Below are 24,637 nucleotides of genomic sequence, written 5' to 3' on the forward strand. Positions count from 1 at the left end.
CCCTATAAAGAAAAATGTGAGAGGCTCAAAATACTGTAAGGCAACTAACATAAAGCACAGATTTTCATGTATTATCACACATTCTTTTTTTCTACATTATGAAAGGCATGGGGTGAGAGCATACTCAGCTATTTTTTAATTGGTCCAATCCCAATTCTAGTGCAGATACAGGCTTTCTCACATCTGCATATGACTGGCAATAGGTATAAAACAGGACCTAGTCATATAACCAAGAAAATGCTTAGGCCTTATTTGGGGGGGGCACCTTTGTAAACAAAAACTTTTTGTTGTTGTTAACCCTCACCTGAGGATATTTTGTCCATTGACTTTTAGAGAGAGCAGAAAGGAAGGGGGGGAGAAGGGAGGAGGGACAAGTGGGAGGGAGTAATAGAGGGAGGAGGAGGAGGAGGAGGAGGAGGAGGAGGAGGGAGGGGGAGGAGGAGGAGGAGGAGGGAGGAGGAAGGAGGAGGGAGAAGAGAGGGGAAGAAGAAGGAAGAAGGAAGAAGAAAGAAGGAAGGAAGAAGGAAGAAGGAAGAAGAGGGAGAAGAAGAGAGGAAGAGAGAAAGAAGAAGAAGAAGAAGAGAAGAAGAAGAAGAAGACGAAGAAAAGAAGAAGAAGAAGAAGAAAGAAGACGAAGAAGAAGAAAGAAGAAGAAGAAGACGAAAGAAAGAAGAAGAAGAAAAAGGAAAGAAGAAGAAGACAGAGAAAGAAGAAGAAGAAAGAAGAAGAGAAGAAAGAAGAAAGAAGAAAGAAGAAAGAAGAAAGAAGAAAGAAGAAGAAGAAGAAGAAGAAGAAGAAGAAGAAGAAATCAATTGTTTGCTTCCGGCACATGCTCCAAACCAGGCGTCAAAACTGCTACCCAGGTATGTACCCTTGCCGGGGATTCAAATCTGAGACCCTTCAGTATGCGTGGGCTGACTCTCTATCCACTGAGCAACACCAGCCAGGGCATAAACAATAACTTTTGATAGAATAATTTCCTGCTCTTCATACACTAAAAAACCAATAAAGGACAGACTTCACAGTAGAAGAGAACAAAACAAACAAACAAACAAAAAACAAAAAGAACACAGAAAGGGGGCAGGCTCTGATGGTCAGCTTTTGATACAGTTAACTTATATTCTAAAAAGCAAACAAACAAAAACAGCAATGACATTAAAAATTTAATCATTCCTGCTGTCATTTATAGAGCCTGAAGGTGACCTCTTATAATACTCCTACTTATTTTTCCTAATTGAGGATGAAATGAATCCTGTGACTTTAGGAAAATACTTGTCTGACTCCCTTGATTTTTTAGGATTAATGTTAGCAATTGGGTTCTAGGAAGCAACCAGTCTAAAATGCAAAACGCTTCTCATATCTATTCTTTTGCTGAGGGATGAACAAACATTGATACCAATGACCACAGAACCAAAGACTACACAGTGCATGAGGTTAAGGGTCTGATTATCACAAAGGCTTCAGAGAATAGGTACTGAAGGAACTGTTCCAATACAGTTCCATGATAGGAAGATCTGTGCTATAAGGATTTAATTTCCTAGGGAAATTACCAATGAGGCTGGTAGAAGAAAAGAAGGAAAAGGGACCAAGAACCAAGAAAAATATTGGCATAGGGGTCATAAATTAAAACTGCTGGCAAAATGAAGTGGCACAGAACTAGAGGTGTTGGAAAAGTCTCTCACTGGCAAAGAACATCTTGTGAAAGTGGACTCTCCAACAATAAACACCTGGAAATTACAACATTTAGGTCAGGAGTTCTTCACAGCAATACAAAGCAGCCATAAAATATGCATTCAATTATTAGTTCAAAAAGCATGCTTTCTAGTCTATGACTAGAAGAAACACAGAAGTGAACATATCAAAATCGAAAGTAAAAGAGCAGGAAAGATGTTAACATGCAAGAAAAGAAAAGCAACTGGTTTTTTTTTGTTTTGTTTTGTTTTTAAAGCACATCACAACTAGAATTACTAAGTACAAAGGTCAAACAAAATGCTTCCAAATATGGAAAAATGGCACCCAAAGCAATCCAGAACCACCACAATTCCAAAGAAAACTCAAGGACCAAGTCCGTGTTTTAAAAAACCTCTCAGAAAGCCCACAACAAGGTAAAATATCGTAAGAAAAAATAAGGATGACTAAATTCAAACAAAACATCTGTGCATGCAAAGCAAATTAGAACAAAAAGATGTTGATCAAAACCTAAAACCTTTTTCCAAGCGATAACCCTGCCAGAAGCCCATCAATACTTCATAACTGCAACCCTAGACCTGTAAAAGAAATAAATTCCAGATGAGATACAGGTGGCCACAGGGCAATTCTGAAGCAACCGGGAAAGCCTCTCCCCCACCTGCTTCTCAGCTACTTAATCTCAATGTTTAAAAGCTTATCAGGCTTCTTTTCTAAAGAAACTGCTGAAATTTTTTCAGAAAGACAGAAGAGTCAGTGAGACTCCACTCAGTCTGTAACCAAAGACCAAAACAAAAGACAGCCCCAACAGGATCTTTTAACTCTACATTCCATTGTTCAGACAATATAACCACTGAGATTTCAGAATGGAATTGCCACCTCTAAGATATGACTTCCCCAGGATTCAAACCAAAGAGTCTGAATAAAGCACATCTTTATACTTCAGATCCTGTACGAAAAAGTCCTTGAAAGTAATATTATAGCATGTCATTTAAAATGTAGCTACAGTCAGAACTAAAGTAAAACAAACATTATTTATAGAATAAAATGACAATCTGGATAAAAGACCTAACAAGTTTAGAAGACGGTGTACTAGAGATCATCTGTGTGTATGTTGGAGGTGATGAGGGACTTAGAATTCACATTTCCAAGTTTTAACAGAAATATGATCATTTTAACTCCAGATAGCAATAATATTGGTAGAAAAAGAAGCAAAAATTTTCATGATGGAAGAACAGTTGAACAAAGAAGCTGAAAAGAAAGATGGCTCACTCTGCAACATTTTAGGCATAAGGAGACAGTCAAGAAGGGAGACGTGGGAGGAGTTACTAGAGAACTGGACCAAGTGATATATCTCAGCAGAATAAGAGATTAGATAAACAACAAAGGTCACTATCTACTCTTTCCTACTTCAGTAGGAACACATGAATAATAACAGTGAATTAAAATTTGAAATGTAACTCAAGAGGAAGTTGGTGAATGGATAATGTGTTCCTGGCACAAATGAAGATAATTTACTGACATCAATCTGTCAATAGGCAGAGTAAGTTTTATAGGAGGGAATCTGAAGTAAAAAAATACTGTAATATTCTAGAAAGATCCTGACATGGGGCTTAAAAGGAAAATGTCTTCTATATTATAAGGAACAATGGTAAAATGAACTAACAGCAGACACATGCTGAAGTAAAGGAATAAGTCAGGAGTTCTACTTCCTCATCTAATAGATAAGTCAGCTTGAAGGGAATAAACAGAAAAATAGGGAAAAAAAGGAAAAGTTTTAGGACAGGCAGAAAAAAGAGGAAAAATATGAGATAAAGAAAAGATTAAGAATGAAAATTCCTTCCCATGAGAATAGGGAAAATAACCATTAAAAAAGGAAAAGGAAACAGCTATGCAGGAATATTTATGGCATAAATAAAGATAGAGAATGAAATGTTAGGATAATACTAGTTCTAGTAAAAACAACTGGCCCTTTTGAGAGATGGCACTTTAAACTATGACTTAATTCTGTATTCCTAAAGTCTCAATTGTTTAACTGAAAAATGCTCTGAGTATAATCAGTTTTCATTAGAAAAAGGCACCCTAAATTTCTGTGCTATGCGTATTTTGCCCCACTCTCCACTTCTAAATTCACCTTTTATAACAGAAGAAATGCTGGTAAATGTTTTATTGCTAAAATCAGATCTAAGGGCAAGGCAATGTAGATATTGCAGAAATCAGGAAACCACAACTTAACTCTATAACATAGGAGAAAAGTTGTTTGCTATATAGAATACAGGTTTTCCAAAGTCTAAATTTTTGTCTTATATCTACATGTGTTAAATGTTCCCCAAGAATACCTCTGAGGGCTGCAACAAATTCTTATCGTAAAGCAAGAGTCAGTAAATTTTTTCTGCAAAGGGCTACATGGTAAATATCTTAGGCTTTTGAGGGCTATAAAGTATCTGCTGAAACTTCTGAACTCTGCCACTGGTTGCAAAAAAACACCCATAAATAATATGTAAATGAACAAGCATGGCTCTGTCCCAATAAAACTTAATTCATGAATACATTTTATTTGAATTTCATAGAATTTTCACATCTCACAAAACATTCTTCTTTTGATTTCTCCCCCAACCATTTAGAAATATAAAAACCATTCTTAGCTCAAGGTCCGTACAAAAACAGGCAGCAGGCCAGATTTGGCCAAAAATGCCAAACTTCATAAATATTTTCACAATTGACTGCCTTGTAGCTTTTTTTACAGAGGGGAAGGGAGAGGGATAGAGAGTTAGAAACATCGATGAGAGAAAAATATCGATCGGCTGCCTGCTGCACACTCCCTACTGGGGATGTGCCTGCAACCAAGGTACATGCCCTTGACCGGAATCGAACCTGGGACCCTTGAGTCTGCAGGCTAACGCTCTATTCACTGAGCCAAACCGGTTAGGGCTGTAGCTTTTTTTTTTACCCTAAGAAAGAGAACTCTCTGAGTCACATAACACTAGAAATATCCTCTATTAGGTACAGACCAAAGTAACTTGCAAGTTTTAATGAAAGATAAGAAGTACTCTAAGAAATAAGCAAAAGAGATACGTCACCAGGTGCATATTTCCCAATTGTTTGCTCCAACATATTTCAAGATAAAGTGAAAGGCAAGAAAATATGAATAAGAGGGGGGGAAAGTATGTCCTAAGAGAAAAATCTGTCGTGTACTCTAATCAAGAAAAGCATCAGTTCTAGTTCACATACACATATGGTCACGCTGTTCTCGATATGAGACAATATGCAAAACTCTAAAGATCATATCATGTCTAATCAAAAAGTGTTTCTTAAGCCAAAGGAAGCTAAGGTAGCTCCCACCATTCATGCCAGCCATACTGTGACGCCTACCATTTTCTTCTCCCTTGATTTCTAGTTAAAATTCACAATGTAAAGTATCATAATACTCCAAAAAATATCCTACCTTGCATGTTCCTGAACTCCCACAATCTCCACTTCACTATCTGAAGAGGCAATATTAATTTCTTCATTGAGTGGTGCACTGCCAGCAGATGTCTTGTCACTTGCTAGGAACCCTGGATCCAAATGACCTGAGAGAAGGGTGGGGAGGGAGATAAGCACTACATTTTGATTTCTTACAACAGCAGAAAGAACTCATTGACAGACTTCTCATCCAGGTTCAATCACAGAAAGAGAATGGTCTTATGAGATCTTGTCACAACAAAACGGTTACCCATGTCAAATAAACAGGAGCAGTGTTCTAGTTAAAAAAACACACAAAAAAACACACAAAAAATTAAACAGACCACACCACACCTCATAGTTATAAGAGTGTTCAAACAACATGGAAGTACATAAAAGTAAGAATTCCAAGTCTCACCCTCTACTTATATTCCTTAGGAGGAAAAACTTAGAGTATTTTGGTAAGTATGTATAGTATATCTAAATATAGGTAAATATAAATTATAATAATACTCTATGTTTAGTTCCATAATGCTTTTTGCATTTAACTAGTCTGTCTTTAAATAACTCACACAAGAATTCTGCCACTACCTAGAGGGCAATGGAGCTCTCTGCTACTTATCATTTCAATAGAACAAAATTCTACCAGAAAAGTTCAAAGGCATAAATGGAATAAATACTCTTCACTAAATTTTAAACAAATTTAACAATTTTCTCTAAAGAAATGCAGATTTAAAAAAATCTAATCCCAAACCACATATAAAAGTGAAGATTGTAATTTTTGCTTTGAGCAACTAAAACATAACCTGTATGGTGTTGACAGTTCTCATTAGACAGACACAAACCACACAACTCTGGGAAAAACAACTGTTTGTGGCACTGGAGCACATGAGGATTATTTCACAAGGGTCTTAATAAAGCTTCTATTACATAGTGCAATAAAAAACATTCTCCAAAAAAACAAAACAAACAAAAAAACACACATTCTCCAACATCACAGAAAGCATGAGCTTCCACAGAATTCTCTCTTAAGAAAAGCTAATGACATAGCATCAAAGTACATAGCTCTATAAACAATTCTAGCAAGAGTTAAAATTCAGCTTATTTCTCATGTCTTGAATGTTCTGACATAAAAGGATGAATTTTAGAAAATCTAGGAGTTAGTATGAATAAGCAGTTATAATAGGTATAAATTTGCATTTATTCTTTAAAGGGATTTTTATTTAAATACCAGAGGTCCAGTGCACGGATTCGTGCACAAGTGGGGTCCCTCGGCCTGGCCTGCAGGGATAGGGCCAAAACTGGCTCTCCGACATCCCCCAAAGGGTCCCAGATTGCGAGAGGGCACAGGCCAGGTGCAGGATTGGGACCAGGGAGAGACCACAGGAGGACTCCAGGGTGTTTCTGGCCCATCTTACCCAGTCCCGATGAGCCAGACCCCAGCAGCAAGCTAACCTACTGGTTGGAGGGTCTGCCCCTTAGTGGTCAGTGTGCGTCACAGCAAGTGGTTGAACGGTCTAACGGTCATACACTTACATATTAGGCTTTTATTATATAGGATATTGTCATCTAATACCAAATAATTTCTCCATATTTAAAAAAAAATCCTTTGTGACACCTTATATAAACTAAACCGGTAAGGTTTACATAAATACAATTCTCCTTTCCCCTAATCACACTCATTTCAATTTTTCAAGGTCATTGAGAAATCTTATACTTTCATACTCCTGCAAACGATTTTTTCTTTTTAAAATTATAGGTGGTCCCAAAACAAAAACTTTACCATTTTTATACCCTTTGATCCTGTAATCCCACCCATGACAATTCAGTCTAATGAAGAAAAAAAAACTTTAAACAAAATGTTATGATGTCCAAAGATAAACACTACAGTGCTATGTAAAAACCTGGGGAAATGTATGAACATGTAAGTATCTCACATAACACTATAAAGATATGTAGGTGCTGGGTAAAAGCTGTGAAAAGTAATCAAGTTTGAATATAATTGTGGGTCTTTTTTACAATTCTTATAACAGTATTTTTTCTATGAAAATAATGCATAAATGAGAAAAGAGAAGACTAAAAAGCTTAAACTGGCTTCTAGATACAACTGGTGATTGAGATATTACAGTGTAGATAGGATTCTATCAGTGGCAGTGAGCACTCACCTTTGAACCTTACACACATACAAGAGATGGCATCCATCAGACAAAACCTAGTTTTGTTAAAGTTAGGGTAGCTGCTTAAATGGAGTTTTTTGTTAAGTCTAGGTTTGGTAAACCTAGATTCTTGTTCTGACTTTGCCTGTGGCCAAGTCTTTTATCCAATTTCTACTTCAGTGTTATAGTTATCACTATTGTCAAGTATACTATTTCTACTGCAATTCTAGAAATAATACAAATTGACAAGTCTCTCTTTTTTCAATTATTTTGAGCAGCTTTGCTTTTGTGCAACTATAACAGTTTACTTCATCGATTTGTTCTTCAATAAATACTTGTTTATAATATGCTATGCACTGTGTTAAGTGCTAAGAATACTATGGGGAACAAGACAGGTGTACTCTCTACCCTCAACAAGCTTACAATATATCTGGGGATAATAAAAAGTAGTGCATTGCAAGGTGGCTTGAAAACTGCTCTGAAAAGGAGGTAGAGAGTCCCTGGAAACACAAAGAAAAGGAACATTTCCCAGACTAGAGGATAATCAAGGAAACTGAACTCTCAGGAAGGAGTAAGCACAAGTAAGAAGCAACATAAGAAACACTATATTACCCTTTAGGTTAGGGTATAAAAGTTTGCTGGGATCAGCCAGTTTGGCACAGTGGTTGAGCACTGACCTAAGAACCAGGAGGTCATGATTCGATTCCTGGTCAGGACGTATGCCTGGGTTGCGGGCTCGATCCCCAGTAGGGGGCATACAGGAGGCAGCCAATCAATGATTCTCTCTCATTGATGTCTCTCTCTCTCTCTCCCTCTCTCTCTCTCTCTCTCTCTCTCTCTCTCTCCCCCCCCCTCTCTCTCTCCCCCTTCTCTCTGAAATAAATTTTAAAAATGAAATAAAAATCAGTGCAAGACAAAATATGGCACATGAGGTTAAATTAGAGTGGGCTAAATACAAATTTCCTGGTGAATGGTGTGAGAGTTTTGCCACATTTCCTGTCAGAGCCATTAGATAAAGTATGCTATTCAAATAACAAGTCAGCTGGGATCCACATCAAGTCTGTGGAATGCCATGCTCTTCAAGAGACACCAAGGCATTCTCCAATAGCCAAGAATGAATCCCCCATTCTGTCTATTTCAGACCCAGGGCAATTAGTCCTTTTCTCTCAATGTAACCCTCTTTAGCATGTCACATTCCTTGAGAGCTCCTGTGCAGAGCCTGACATTCTCTGGCCTTTGGTTCATTCCCCACCGCCTCCCCACCCCATGCCCTCACAGGAATCCAATGGCAGAACACTGCCTAAAGAATACACAAAAGTGAGCAAAGATGATATGAGGTTCTTCAAATACTGTCAGTGGTTGTAATCTAATCCCATTCTAGGACAAGAGTAAGCCCTGTAGAAAAAGTGTCAATACCACAATTACCATATATTAAACTGAAAATGGTTTGTCCTCCCACTACAGACCTTTTCAACACATAAGTCAGAAAGAAGCAACAGAAAAAGTAGTAACTAAATTATCATGGGAAATATTTCTTTTGCCTTCAAAAGAAATAATGTAGCTCTTTTATTTTTTAATTGATGCCAGAGAGAGGAAGGGAAAAGGAGAAACACATCCATGTGAGAGAGAAACATTGATCGGTTATCTCTGGCATGCACCTTGACCAGGGATTGAACTTACAACCTGGGTATATGCCCTGACCAGGAATGGAACCCACCACCTATTGGTGTACGGGATGATGCTGCAATCAACTGAGTCACCCGGGCCGGGGCTGTAGCTACTTTTTAAATCACTAGTTTTAAGAACTAGTCCTGGACCTCTTGGTAGCACTTAAAGAAAATTATTACATACTGGATGGCAGCAGCATGTTAGCTATAAAATAGGTTAATATCTTAAGGTGCTACTCATTTAGCTTTAAAACAAACAAATTATTAGCTTGTGTTTAGTTTGCTCAAGAATGTTAAAAGCAACTTTAAAAAGGGAAAGGAGGTTAGAAACTAAAATCTTAAGAGTCCATATGAAACTTGTAAACATGAGGAACCTGACCAAACTTGACCTCCTTCACAAGACTGATATATTGACTTTAAAGTGCTAATAATAGAAACATGGCCGTTCTGGTCTGATTATAAAAAGCCCTACACTAAGGACAGGAAACCCAAGATTTGTTTCTCTGCACTACAACAAAGCTTGCATAATGGACAAATCAAGATTACTATCCCTATTTTAAGAATGAGAAAATGCTCAATGCTTACCTTCTTAACAAGAAGGCTGGGAATGGGGGCTAGGGGAGGGGATAGGATCATTTGTTTAGAATTTTTAATTTCCCAGGGGGAAAAACTCTAAATAAATTCAGTTTACCATAATTATAAGTCTTCCACACCAAAAGAACTTCAGACTTATGCTTCTCTTAGCCTCATCTACACATGTTTACAGTGAGCTATTACTAGCAATAAACAAAAATATCAGATATGTTGGTACTGTTTCCTAAACATATCCAATGCAAGAGTTAACTGGGGGTGATTATTAAAAACAGATTCACAGCCCTGGCCGGTTTGGCTCAGTGGATAGAGCGTTGGCCTGCGGACTCAAGGGTCCCAGGTTTGATTCCGGTCAAGGGCATGTACCTTGGTTGCGGGCACATCCCCAGTGGGGAGTGTGCAGGAGGCAGCTAATCTGATGGATGTTTCTCTCTCATCGATGTTTCTAACTCTCTATCCCTCTCCCTTCCTCTCTGTAAAAAATCAATAAAATATATTTTTTTAAAAACACAGATTCACAGACTACATTTCAGATCTACTTTACAAAACCTTTGGGGAGAAACCCTAGGAGTCTGAACTTTTATAAGCACCCCAGGTAATATCTATACTCAGACAAAGTTTAGGAAATACTGTAACAAGAGCAACTTTATGCCAGGGCAGGGTATAAATTAGCAATCCATTAATTGGGCCCATTAATCACCTCCTTATTCGGTGTATTTCAGCATAAATACATTAACATCATGCTAGTTAGCACTCCTGCGGGCCTACTGTGTGCTGCATCCTGTTCTAAGTACATTATATATGTTACTTCACATTAATGGTACTAACCTTTAGGGATGGATACTAGTTTATAAATTGGGAAACTGAAGTTTTACATAAGTTACCTGAGGTCCCACAGTGTTTAAGTGGCTGCTGGTTCAAAACCAGGATGTTTTGTTGCCACCTCCTATACTGTTTAATTCTAGCATCAAGTAAGAAAAAGTAAACACATGGCAACAGTTGAAATGAAAAGTTTAAGTCTTTTATTGACCGGGGGCCTTCGTAATTTCAACTCTTTTGCCTTGGTTAAAGTTAAAAATAAATAGTATAACTATTTTGCATACAAGGACATGACCTAAATGCTTGGAAAAAGAGAAAAACTACTCTATCTCCAATGATTACTCATGTGATCCTAATGGAGTCGGGCTGCTGACCTGGTCTGAGATGCTGCTATTAATTAACCCCTGACTAGTCTGTTCAGTGACTGGGTTTTTATTTTGTTGGGAGAGAAAATTAACCTTTAGAACATTTATCTTAAATTCAAACCAGAAGAATGACCATTCAATTGATAATAGCTCAAGTCTCTAAACTATAAACTGGCCATTGAGGATAAATTCTTTTAACATTTACACATTTTAAGTACATTCAAATTCACAAAATGAGTTTCTTCAATAACAATTACATTAAACCTCGAGTGTGTTAAGTTTTATTTATTACTCACATACCTGCATTGCTATATTTAGAAGGGGGGGATGACTCACTTTGAATGAGTCAATAAATGGCTTCACAAGAAAATGTCATGAGGATCTGTTGAACAGTGATGACCATGTCCTATGATGTACAAAAATCTACCCATAATTTATGGCCTGATATAAGCATATGTTTTTATCCTAGAGAAATCATCACACAGATGTACCAAGAGACACACACAAGAAATGTTAGTGGCAGTATCATTTGGAATAGCACCTTAAATGTCCAGTAAAAAAATGGGTACGTCAATTGTGATATAATCATAGAGTGGAATACTAAGTAACAGTAAAAATGAATTAACTAGAACCATATTTATTACCAAAAACAAAGCTCACAAAATGTTCAACTAAAAAAGCAAGTTGCAAGTGACTATCTTCAATATAATATCAATTAGTATTAAAACATGCTTGTTTACAGATATGTAACAAATGCAATAAAAACATAAAATAATACAGAGTAATAGCAAACACCAAATACCAAAGCATGACAGTTTTGGAGTAAGAAGGGGAAAAATAAGGTGAATAAAGTTGAAGCCATGGGTATTTCCCTCCTCACATATTTTTGCCATGTTTTATTTCTTAAGACCAGTGGTAGGTACCTGAATGGTACTGTCTTTCTAACTTTGAGTGACTGAAATTCAAAAAGATAATCAAATATAGAATTAAGTACACAAAGGCTAATGATGTTTTGAATAGTCAAGCTAACAATTACTTGAATCTGAAAATGTGATGCTATCTATCCCCAAAGCTGGTAACTCTAATGATACAAGACCCCAAACCTTGTACTATTAGGCTGAAGCATATGAAACTGCTGGGTTTGTTGTAGGTCAAAAGTCAAATATTAACAATTTAGGTCAAACTAATATTAAAATTCTCTAAATGAAAAGCAAAAAAAAAAAAAAGAGGTAATTGTTCATGTTTTTCTCAAGCATTTACAATAAAGTGGTCTACTTAATGGCAAACTAAGAAAACAAAGAAATACTAATAAAACTGAAGTAGAATGAACCATTTAATTGTCAATGGATGAAAAATGAAGATAAACTACCCAGTACACAGAAAAAAATTATAAAACTTAGAAACACATATTGCAGAAAATGTCAAACTACTCTCCTTTGATACAAAGTATTACTACTTAATTCTTTTTAAAGTACTTAGACATATTAATAAATCCTTAAAAGACCCTTTTTATGCAAAGCAAGTATTTGACATCCAGAAAAGAACAGCTTGTCTAAGGTCAAATAGGCAGTTAGCAGTCAAAACATAGTTAAAATTAAGTCCAGGTCCTGCTCTGTTCCAAAATTAGTCAAAATAAATTAATTAGAAGCTCAACAACAAGCGATTTTTATTTGCTTCCATCAAAAAGTATGAAAGGAAGAATTAAGGACAATGATCTGTGGAGTTCTGTCTTTATTTCCTGACAATTTAAATATAAAAAGTTCTAAACTAAAACCCATTATTTGTGTAATACAAAACTCATTTCCCATAAACATTTTAGGTAGTGATTAAGTTACTAGATTCGCTCATAAAAGCCAAAGCAATTCATAGTTTAAATAGAAAATTATAATCTTTCTATAACATGAAAGAAAATACACTACATAAAGTCTGTCAACAGCTTCCCCCTCCTTTCTTAAATTTAAGTGCTAGTACTTTTAGAGGGGAAAAAAAAAAGGCTTACATGAGAATACTTAAAGAGTTTTGAGAACCATATTGAAGGAAACTTGGAGGCATCTGTGCAAGGTTTCAAAGGTAATAGCAATGGGTTTTTTAGCAAATAAATATCACTCTTAAGAATCATCACAGAACCAAGATGAATAATGCAAGACAAGGAAAGAAATTTTTCTGAGATAATAGAGGCAGAAACTGTAAGAAAAGGATTAGAAAAGACAAATATGAAAACTACAGTAGAGGAAATAACAGGGGCACTTCACACCAAGAGGTGGAAGAACAGTGCAGCACTATATAGGAACAGCCCCTCAGGGCAAGTATGAACAAGCTGCAAGGCTGCTGCGCAGCTAAGTGAGGAAAACCATTGAGAAGTGGGGATGAGATGGGAAAGTATTAGGTTATCTGGGTGGTTTTTACATGTCAGGCATTTTTAACTCAAGAAATATGCATACTAAAATCTGTTTATGCCTACAATTAATGTCTTATATATTGTCATTTTTGCTTCCTCCTGATTAAGAAAGATGAATGACATGTTACCCCAAACTCCTTTACAGTCAGTTATAAATGACACCTGGATGCCTCTGGTTAGCCTGCGCACCTCAGCAGGGCCCACTATGAGAAACAGCTGCCAGGACACATGCACATTACATTAGAGAAGGGGAAGGGGAGGGAGACCAACCTGCCTCCGCATCCAGCTCCTCTAGAAGCCCGCTGGTCCTCCAGGTAGCTCCTGTGTCCTGGCCTCCTACAGAATTACTGTGCTCTTGAACTACTGCAGCCGCCAATAAAGTGTCCACATTTACCACTTCTGGGTCAGAGCTGGTGTCAGACATATCATAATAAGCTATAACTGGAGGTCCATCTAGGGAGGAAAGAAAATGTATACTTGTATCTAACTTGTGGGGTGAAAATACTTCTGAAACTAAGAGCCCTCTAAATGCCAGTTGCCTTTATCTTATTACTCTAGCTAATCAGAAAAGCTAATATTTACATCTAATATTTTGTACATGATGTGAAAGTGAAAAAGATAACCCAAGCTTACAAAGATAAGGGACACATTAGGGAAGGAGGGAAAGGTGAGTTATGAAGAACAGAAGACAAGACTATACTGAACAATGTTACACTGAACTGACATCATACTCTTAAAGAGCAAAAGATTAAGAAAAAAGGGAAGACTCCACAGAGAAAGTGAAACTGATTTTTAAAGGAAAAAAACAGATGTAAACTATTAAAACTCAACTTATACTTTTAAGAGAATGAATCTAGTTCTCTTAGTAGCTAATACTAAAACTCCCCAGTAGAGTCAAAGAAAATCAAATATGTATTTTTCTACTCTCTAAAGAAATAAGATTAACACTAAGAGCTCTACCTGACTGACGTATTTCCAGGGAAGCCCTTTAAAATATCAGGGATGTTATACATTTTACAACATTCTACAAAAAGACAACACAAAATCCATCTTCAGGATTTTGCTTTGGATGTCTTGTGAGGGATATTTATATTTTCTTTTCCCTGAGAAAGACAAGCAACTCACACCCCAAGGAAATGATATACAATCTCACGGGTCATTTTAGAGGAAGATAAAGTTCTTACCGGAAAAATAAGAGATCCCTCCTACCTCCAAATCACCCTAACTAGCTATAAAAAAAAAAAAGCAGCTCAGTTACAAAGTAATTACACTGCAGCAATTCATGCTAAAATAACTCAATATTCATGCTTGTATAATAGATGCATGCTTTAAAATGCTAAAGGTACCCTTTTTCTAATACAACAGCAAAAAGTTTTCAATCAAGTATGAAACACATCCCTTACTACTACCTCCAATTTAGAAGAAAGCAGAAATAACAGGATGCTCTTTCTCCCAACAACTATCTATGAAGTGCAGGCAAATAATTTATTTCCATAAAGATTTTTTAATATCATCCAACAAATTAATATTAAATACACCTATTTTATGAGACTATCATAAGAAATACATATGCTAATGAATCATTTAACTAAAACACAATGAAAGACTACTGTTTTAATACAAAAATACATTGTGTAAATTGTCACTGAACAAAACATAGAACACACTTCGGATATTCATCCCTTAAAACTAAGTTCCTAAACCTGGTTTACATAGCAACATTAAAAAACAACACATGACCAAACATAAATGCAAATGAGTTAAGTGTCACTGTAAAAGGAACAGACATGTCACAATATGAAATTCTGACGACCGTAACAGTTTGTTCACTACTTAAAAATAATTTCTAATTCTCCCAAAAGGGTAAATCGAGTTCATAAAATTCAAGTGTGGCCTCAGTATCAATTGGCAATGGATTTTAGTTCAAATAGCAAAAAAGTTGGCTCATGTTTGAGGTTTTTCTTTTCTAATAAATAAAATGGTATAACTTATGGAGTTCTCATCAGAGTTCAAAATGATTATGGAATAAAGATACTATGTAATGTCCAATTTCTTGAGTGCAGAAGATATGAAGGTCAAGTACAATAATGACTATTTGACCAAATGTTCTATTTTTAAAAGGGCTTTAAGTGTTTTGTGTTGACAAAAAAAATAGTTATTTATGTTAAAATTTATATCACTAATACCAATCAGAGCCACTTGCCCCACATACCCCACCACAATCACCAAATTGAGGCAACAGGTCAACAGTCAAGTCAAAATTGTACCACTCCTACATGTATAATCATGCAAAAAAAGTATTAAGTATATATGTACATGCAGTGTGATATCACCTACCCAAGGAAATAACTTCTCTGAAAGTCTTCATCAGTAGGAAATACAAGCATAAACTTGTTATCTGGCTTCATTCTTGCATCTTCCATATTTCCAAACAGCACACCTTATAGCTTAGCTTAAATTTAGTTTTCATCACAAACAAAGACAGTAATATTTTCATATTTTAATTGCACTTAACAGTTAAAACAAATGATCATCACTGTCATTTTTCTCTTTTCTAGGATATTCAAATGATGACAAGTCAATACTACACCAACTTTAATAAAGTAAAGGAATAGTTGCCTTTGTGACTTTGTCTTTCAACAGAAAACCACAATTAAGAATCTTGTGTTCCAAGGTCATCTTACACTTATCAATAGCAAATCAAAATTAACTAAGAGTTGTTTGAAGCACTTAGCAGCAGGGTTTGGACTTTAAAGCACTAAATGAATATCAGTTCATTAATGGTGACAATTTGTAACATTCTTTTAAAAAAATGACTCTTGCTACACAGAATTAAGAAACAGGTTAGGTCCTATAAGGAAATCATTTGCCTTTTAAAAGAAGTAACTCTTAAAGAAACAAATTAAAGCACTGAGAAGCTAGGAAAACTCAGCCACTAATATCAGAAGCAGTGATCTATACTTTCAATATGATGCTTGCCAATTCATTACAGGATGGAATAAACATGGAGATACTGTCCTTCCTCTCACTCGATTATTGCTCTATGCTATTAAAACAACAGAACTGCTACCAAGATTTTAACTTTCAGAAACATCTAGTCACTTCAACATGGAAACGTTTCCAATTTAAAGTTATCATTAATGTTAAGCACATTCCATGTTATTCAGACTCCACATTCTCCTATCTGCTCTGTCACAATCTGAAAACAAAAATTTACAATAATGAACTCACTAGTTTTTCTACAACCATTAAAATCATCTCTCTATAAGAGTAAATTTAACACAGTCAGTTAAGAATTATTTGGTCTGTGCTTAATCCAAGTCCCATTTTCCTTACTGATAGTCTGAAATTCCGCTGCTCATTAACAATTACAAGGCAAGAAAGATTAAAGGCTGAACAACCCACTGGCTACTTGTTTTATTTAAGAACATCAACTCATCTACTTTATGCTAGAAATAGGTTTGCACCCTCTTGATGACCTCCTAGCCTATAAATAGGTTCTAACTTTTCAAATACCAAAATGCAGATGTATCTGTGTCATCACATTCCTAACAGTGAGATTTACCCTTTTATGACCTTAAACCTCCTGTATTATTATCATCAAATATTTAATTTTATGAGTTAGTTTTCTTTCAAATATGTTCTCTTCTTAATGTCATGGAAATAATTTTAATCACAAAAACAAAGCAAAATAAAACCTAATATCCTTTATTACATTTATCCCTGACAAACCCATTTTCAAATTTAACAATCAAAAGCACAAATTTAAAACTATACAAGGTAATTACATAATTACCACTCATTTTACAGATAAGAAATGTGAATCCTAGTGAGGTGGAATCAGAAGAGATTACAGTTCTCCTTGTCAAGGGAACAAGGAATATACAAGATGAGAATGGGAGCAGCATAGAAGTACACCCAGATTTTTGGCAGCAAACACACAGGTTGAAGTCCTGCCTACTAACTGTATGACTCAGTTTCTTCAAGGCTTATGGTTGAGGGTTAAAAGAAGATATAACACAGAATAAGAATATCATAGGAGTTCAAATATTGGTCTGTTGCCCCACCTTTCCATTATAATTAGCACTTGCTCTATTCCATTATCTATTTGCTTATCTTTGCGTGTAAACTCTGCTATCCAAGGCACTCATGCAAGAAAGCTTTGAGAAAAACATCACTGCATGGGCTGGTGCCTTATAGATTAACCCAACTTGTTAAGAAAATGCTTTGCTGGAATTAATGAGATTATCACAAATGTGACTTTCCTATTTTTATTTGTTTCAAGTGAAATGTCAGCTTGGATGTATTCATATAAAAGTGTTTCAAAGCCAAATACAACTTATTTTGGATTATTTCATATTTAGCATCATCCTTGCCTACACAGCCCTTGCACTAACACGAGTGTTGTCAGTATTCCAGTATGAAGTCTAATTAGTTCTAGTATCCAGGAATTGCTCTAGTATCCCTGAGGTACTTGAAAATGTCACTCTTCCTCCTCTCTTGATTGCAAGTCTTAGGCCCAAGGAAAGGTGGGCTAATGAACCAATACATGGCTTCCCTCTTCAACTCCCATTTCCATGGCTACAGTAACACACAATAAAGCCCAGAGAAAATTCTTTCTCTCCTCCCAACTACAGCCAACCTCCCAAAACCCCTCACTGGGAGAGGAAAAATCTATTTTGTTGCTGCTAAAGGACCCCATATAGGCTCTACACCCAGTCACTAAAGGGCCTGGGCCCAGTACCATTCTCTACATCAAGAGAAGGGGAAAGGGGTAGAAATCACACTCAGACTCAATCCAGATATTGAGATTTTAAAAAGTTACACCTGGCCCTAGCTGGTTTTGCTCAGTGGATAGACCGTAAGCCTATAGACTCAAGGGTCTGGGGTTCGATTCTGGTCAAGGGCACATGCCTGAGTTTCGGGCTCAGTCCCCAGTATGGGGCGGGGCATGCAGGAGGCAGCTGATCAATGATTCTCTCTCATCATTGATGTTTCTATCTCTTTCTCCTTCTCCCTTCCTCTCTGAAATAAATAAAAATATATATTTTGTTTAAATGCACTTAAAAAAAAAAAAGGTTATATCTAAAAGAGGAGTTCTCAGCAGAACCTCAAGAGCTGCTGAAGGGAATTTGCATTTTAAGAAAACTTACCCAAGAAAAAACAGCTTTTTCATTACACACCAAAATATTCACCAAGATGGAAATTTGTATTTGCAGATGAGGAAAAATATGAGAATATTTATGCTGTATTTTCACTATCAATCAAAAAATAAAATATAAACAGAATCTGAAACAATAGAAAGCTATTATTTTTAGAGTATCTCTTAGAAAAGATGAATAATTTATCAACCACAAGAGACAAAAATCTGTATAGAAAAGCACCTCTCTAGAAAATATAGCTTTAAATACAAAAAAATTGCACTGTATATATTTTCTTCAGAGTAGCATCATAAAGTGATTTTAGTAAAAAGAAAACTGTCAAGAACACAGGGCTAAATGGAAATGAAATACAGCAATGTGTACTGAAATTTTGTTTGGGAATGAAGTCATTTTTTTCAAATAAAACAATCAATGTCTGTTTTGTGCATTTCCCATTATACTCATCTCAATTACTAAAAATTTAGATATAAAATTCCCAAGGCAGAATATAAAATTTTAAGGATTATGTCTGTCCTTATATCATCCTGGTAAATGACAGGTCATTCTGTCCACTCAAGAAAAGTTATCTATGATACTGATGAAGAGTTAATTTTGGAAGAATCAAAGAAAAGGTAAAAGCAAATATTTCAGATAATCATGGTAGTTAAAAAGTTAATCAGGCTGCTGGTTTGGCTCAGTGGATGGAGCATCATCAGCCTGCGGACTAAAGGGTCTTGGGTTCGATTCTGGTCAAGGGCATATGCCTAGGTTTCGGGCTTGATCCCCAGTGGGGGACGTGCAGGAGGCAGCCAATCAACGGTTCTCTTTCATCATTGATGTTACTATCTCTCTTTCCCTCTCCTTTCCTCTCTGAAATCAATAAAGATATATTTGGGGGGGGGGGGAGATAATCAAAAGAAAGAAAAACAATTTAAATTTAACCCTTCACCACTAACAACATACGTGGGAAAACCAAATCAAGAGGTTATTCAAAAGATAGCTCAGGCTCTAGCCGGTTTGGCTTAGTGAATAGAGCATCAGCCTGTGGACTGAAGGGTCCCGGGTTCAATTCTGGTCAAGGGCACATGCCCAGGTTGCAAGCTCAATCCCCAGTAGGGGGTGTGAAGGAGGCAGCCGATTAATGACTCTCTCTTATCATTTATGTTTTCCTCTCTCTGCCTGTCCCTTCCTCTTTGAAATCAATAAAATATATATATATATATGATATGAAATAAAATGGCATTCTTAAAAAAAACACACACACAAGAAAACGGCACTGGAAGCGGTCACCATCTTTCAATATCTTTCTATTTCAGGAACAGATCCATGACCTGCTGTTTTGAGGATTCAGATTTATAGAGAACAAAACTAAAATACATGAAAGAAAAACATAAAAATTAAGCATGATTTTAACTACATCCAAATGCCTGATGCATCCTATAAAGATTCATCCATTCAGCTTTTTAACAATTACACAAAGTAGTCTAAATTTTATTTTCCAAATATTCTTCAATTTTTAATTGCATAACCTATAGGGCATTAAAGGTAAAGATTCTTTTCCTGCCGTGGCCGGTTTGGCTCAGTGGATAGAGCGTCGGCCTGTGGACTGAAGGGGCCCAGGTTCGGTTCCGGTCAAGGGTATGTGCCTTGGTTGTGGACACATCCCCAGTGGGAGGTGTGTAGGAGGCAGCTGATCGATGTTTCTCTCTCATCGATGTTTCTGGCTCTCTATCCCCCTCCCTTCCTCTCTGTAAAAAATCAATAAAATATATTAAAATATATATATATTCTTTTCCTTTCTATGTTAACAATGGTATTGTTATTTCCTTTATCAATATACCAGTTACAAAAAAACTGAAAATTATCCCCAAAACATATAAAATCTATTATTATACTAAACTACAAACTAATAGCATTCATTTCATTATGGAAAAAAGCAGGTCTCTTGATTCAGGAACACCTAATCTGAATTAACTCATAGGGAATTACTAAAATAACAACACTGCTCTCAATAGAGTAACAAGGAATGTTTCCTTTTTAAAATTTTTATTTATCTAGGTTAGCTGATACACTTCGGATACACAGTTAAATAAAAGCTATAAAGGAAATGCAGTAAAATAAAAATCACAGTAATTTGATAACATTCTTCCCAAATTTTAAGATTATATTAATAAGACTTTGTTGCCAAAGAATATACTTTCTCCTAGATTATTATTCCTTCATTCTTTAGGATGTATTCTGTGCTGTGGTAATTTAATATAATATGAAAAGATAAACTCAAACTTGGCCACTGTGCTCAGTGGTTGGGCACCAACCCATGAACCAAGAGGTCACTGGTTCGATTCCTGGTCAGGGCACATGCTCGGGTTGCAGGCTCAATCCCCTGTGGGAAAATGCAGGAGGCAGCTGAATGATGTTTCTCTCTCATCAATGTTTCTATCTCTCTATCCCTCTCTCTCACTAAAAAAAAAAAAAAAAGACTAACTCAATACTAAACTAAAATTTGGTTTCAATTCCCACTAACTTTCCTAAACTTCAGAGGAATTAAAAACAAAAAAATTTTAAAGTACACATAGAAACTTGAAAGTTACTCATGCTGTTTAAAATTCATATACCCATGTAACTTTTCTAGACATTTAAAACCTAAATTTCTTATCTATACAACGACTGAGGACATATGTGCCATTTTTGGAAAGAATTTTACGAAGAATATTTTTTTTAAGAAGAATACTTATTTGAGAAAAATTTTTATGTAACGAATTTAACAATAAATTAACTTTAATAAGTTTGCTGAAATTTTTTTGATACTGTTTTCTGCCATATGGCATTCCACAAAATATTTTTCATTATGCCCTCACTGTACCATTTAAATAATACAGAGAGAAGGAAATCAATATAAGCTCAACAACTGTAACAGGTACAATCACTTAAAAGGTCTGTAAGATAACTTGCCTATAATTTGTTATTCTAAACAAATAAGCATAGCATAAAGCCTGCACACCATGTTTCCTATACCAATTTTCATGTAACTGTATCATTAGGCAAATTCAGTTAATATTAAAAATGAAAATTATCAGTAATATCAATTTTTGATGCTTTGTTTACTCAATAGAAGGATTCCTATAGCATTTCTTTCATTAACAGTTTCAAATGATTTCGTTTCTAATATTCTGGCTTGCATACAAATTTATATAATAAATCTTATGTAAATTGAGATACACCTATATTCAGAGTTCCTTGCTGTTAAATCTATATACCAGTAGGAAATGACAAAAGCGATGAAGCAAAATAAATTCTTCTATATTCGCCCTAACCGGTTTGGCTCAGTGGATAGCATCGGCCTGCAGACTGAAGGGTCCCAGGTTCGATTCTGGTCAGGGCATGTACCTTGGCTGCGCGCACATCCCCAGTATGCAGGAGGCAGCTAATCGATGTTTCTCTCTCATCGATGTTTCTAACTCTCTATCCCTCTCCCTTCCTCTCTGTAAAAAATCAATAAAAATATATTAAAATAAATAAATAAATAAATTCTTCTATATTCTTTTACTCAGTCTGCTAGTGAAACAAGAGGTCCAAAACCCTTCATTGACAATTTTAAAAGAAAAAGATAAAATGGCGTCCCCCCCCCCCCCGCCATCAATTTAGTCATCCTAATTATGTTTATATGTGGGCAACACTTTTTTTTTTTACAAACATTTAGGAAGCTATGAATGGATATTATATTAATGACCTGAATCTATTAAAACCCATGTAGATTATTGCATAGTTATCTGTCTCTAGCAGCTTGTCAACTATAATGTTAACAAAAACACAAAATTAATTATTACAGAATTCTGAAGGAGATCCACACACACCCTTGAGACTAGTCTCATACCTCTGAATTAAGAACAAAAAACCAGGCTATTCTCTTGGAGCCCCAAAATGACACTATCCTTTATTCTACTTCAAAGTGGAAAAGTAGCAAAAAACCCACTTCATGCAAAATATTAAATCTTAAGATTTTAGTCTCCCTGTTGTATTCCAAATTAAAATTTTATTTGGGTTTTTATTACACTCAATTGTAATAATACACACATATATACATCAATATAATTAAGAGTATTATTATTATATAATAAGTAGCTCAAACAACCAGATCATTCTCATCTGCTAAATTTTTTTCCTATCACCATTTGTCCCATCTATATCCTCTCCCACTTCCACCCACCTCCTCCCTCATTAAATTCTCTTAAAATGATTAGGTATCTATTGTCCTAGAACAACAAATTAGTACAAACTAGGCAGAAAGCAGCCTGCAGGCAGATTATCAGAAAACACATTTACCTTTAGTGAGGTAAACACCTACTAAATTCTAAGAGAAATAAAATAATCCAGATATGGAATTTTATTCTTAAATAAACAGCATGTCAATCATGTCTAGGTTGAAAGACCTAATATTATAGGTTGAAAGAAGTTTCTTTCCAGCATTAACCCTTTATAAGACTACAAAAGAGTCCAAAAGAGGATATACTCCTTATTCTGCTTAAAGTTCCAGAAAAATTAAGGGAATTCAAGGGAAATTAAGGGAAGACCACTAGGCTCTTCTAAAACACCAGCTACATAAAAATCCACCACACAAGGCAAAAGTAATTCCCACTGCTTAGTATTAATAAATACTTATAATCTTAAGAACACAGACTTTGCCTAAGTTAAAGAGAATTCAATAATCCTCAAAAGCAGTCATGTTAAAAAAAATAGTATTAAAACTACTTCAAATACTTGATGCTTATTTAAATGTCCACAATACAGAAACAATTTTTTTTTGAAAGAGCAATTTTTAAATTGTGCAATCTGGAAAAAGTGTAATCATTTTAAAGCACAACTCATAAAAACATTGTTTTCAAAACAATACACAAGACAGCAACACCTCAAGGCCCTGAGAAACTAAAAATCAAGATAAAATTTATACATATGCTTCTGCTGTATTATTCTTATGGTTAAATTCTCCAAACCACAAAATACCAAATTGTACTTTAAAATTAACTTTAATATTTTGGAATATATTCTATGAATTAAATCAATGTATTCTGGTATTCTAATTCTTTTTACAAAAACTTCTTTCCACAAAATCTTTATCCAAAATTATGTAGAAAGGCTTTCCAAAATTATTAACATTTAACACCTCCTAAATATTCAAAATGTTATTCCTACCTTGAACATCAATTATTAAAACCTATGTTTGAACCCTTGTGTACTGTTGGTGCGAATGTAAATTGGTGCAGCCACTATGGAAAAAAGCATGGCGGTTCCTCAAAAAATTAAAGACAGAACTACTGCCCCTAGCTGTTTTGGCTCAGTGAATAAAACGCCAACCTGAGGACTGAAGGATCCTGGGTTTGATTCCGGTTGCAGGCTTGATCCAGGCCCTGGTCAGAGTGGGTGTGGGAGTAACCAATCGATGTGCCTCTCTCTCTGTCTCTCCCCTCTTTCCACTCTCTCTAAAAATCAGTGAAAAAATATCCTCCTTGAGGATTAACAACAACAAAAACACACACACAAAAAGATAATAAAAAAAGCCAGAATTGCCCTAACTGGTTTGGCTCAGTGGATAGAGTGTCGGCCTGCAGACTGAAGGGTCCCAGGTTCGATTCCGGTCAAGGGCATGTACCTTGGTTGTGGGCGCATCCCCAGTGGGCAGTGTGCAGGAGGCAGCTAAATCGATCTCTCTCTCATCGATGTTTCTGACTCTCTATCCCTCTCCCCTCCTCTCTCTAAAAATTCAATAAAATATATATTTTTTTAAAAAAGCCAGAATTACCATATGATCCAGCAATTCCACTTCTGGATACAGATCCAAAGAAAATGAACACACTAACTGGAAGAGATATATGCACCCCCATGTTCACTGCAGCATTATTTATAACTACAGGCCCAGTGCACAAAATTCTTGCACTTGAGGGGGAGGAGGTCTCAGTCCGGCCTGCACCCTTTCGCAGTCCGGGAGCCCGCAGGGAGCAGACCTAAGCCGTCAGTTGGGCATCCTTAGCACTGCCGCAGAGGCAGGAGAGGCTCCCACCACCTCCACTGTGCTCACCAGCCGTGAGCCTGGCTTCTGGCTGAGCGGAGCTTCCACAGTGGGAGCGCACTGACCACCAGGGGGCAGCTCCTGCATTGAGCATCTGATGGTCAGTGCACATCATAGCAACTGGTCGTTCCACTGTTCGGTCGATTTGCATATTAGCCTTTTATTATATAGGATAGCCTAGACAAGGAAATAACTTAAGTGTCCCTGGATAAATGAAACGGACTTCGGATTTAAATGTGAAAATTAATTTCTAAATGCTTTTAGCCAAGATTTGCTTACAATTATATTAACAGGTTATCTTTTTGT

General features: G+C 36.0%; 1 protein-coding gene across 5 annotated transcripts in view; it reads right to left on the reverse strand.

Annotated features, from left to right (window-relative positions):
- CUNH18orf25 (chromosome unknown C18orf25 homolog) overlaps positions 1 to 24,637 on the reverse strand; it is an 80,349-nt gene that overhangs the window by 10,068 nt on the left and 45,644 nt on the right. For 3 of the 5 annotated variants that reach the window (XM_036322813.1, XM_036322812.1, XM_036322811.1), the window contains exons 3-4: positions 13,397 to 13,579; positions 5,132 to 5,258 (exon numbers count right to left, since the gene is read on the reverse strand). In XM_036322813.1, coding sequence (XP_036178706.1) covers positions 5,132 to 5,258; positions 13,397 to 13,579 — 310 coding nt within the window. Of the gene's footprint in view, positions 1 to 1,871; positions 2,268 to 5,131; positions 5,259 to 13,396; positions 13,580 to 24,637 lie in introns of those variants that run through there. The other 2 variants (XM_036322814.1, XM_036322815.1) reach the window with 2 other exon arrangements.

The sequence above is a fragment of the Myotis myotis genome, unplaced genomic scaffold (assembly GCF_014108235.1).
Source record: "Myotis myotis isolate mMyoMyo1 unplaced genomic scaffold, mMyoMyo1.p scaffold_m19_p_9, whole genome shotgun sequence".
NCBI classification, from domain to species: domain Eukaryota; kingdom Metazoa; phylum Chordata; class Mammalia; order Chiroptera; family Vespertilionidae; genus Myotis; species Myotis myotis.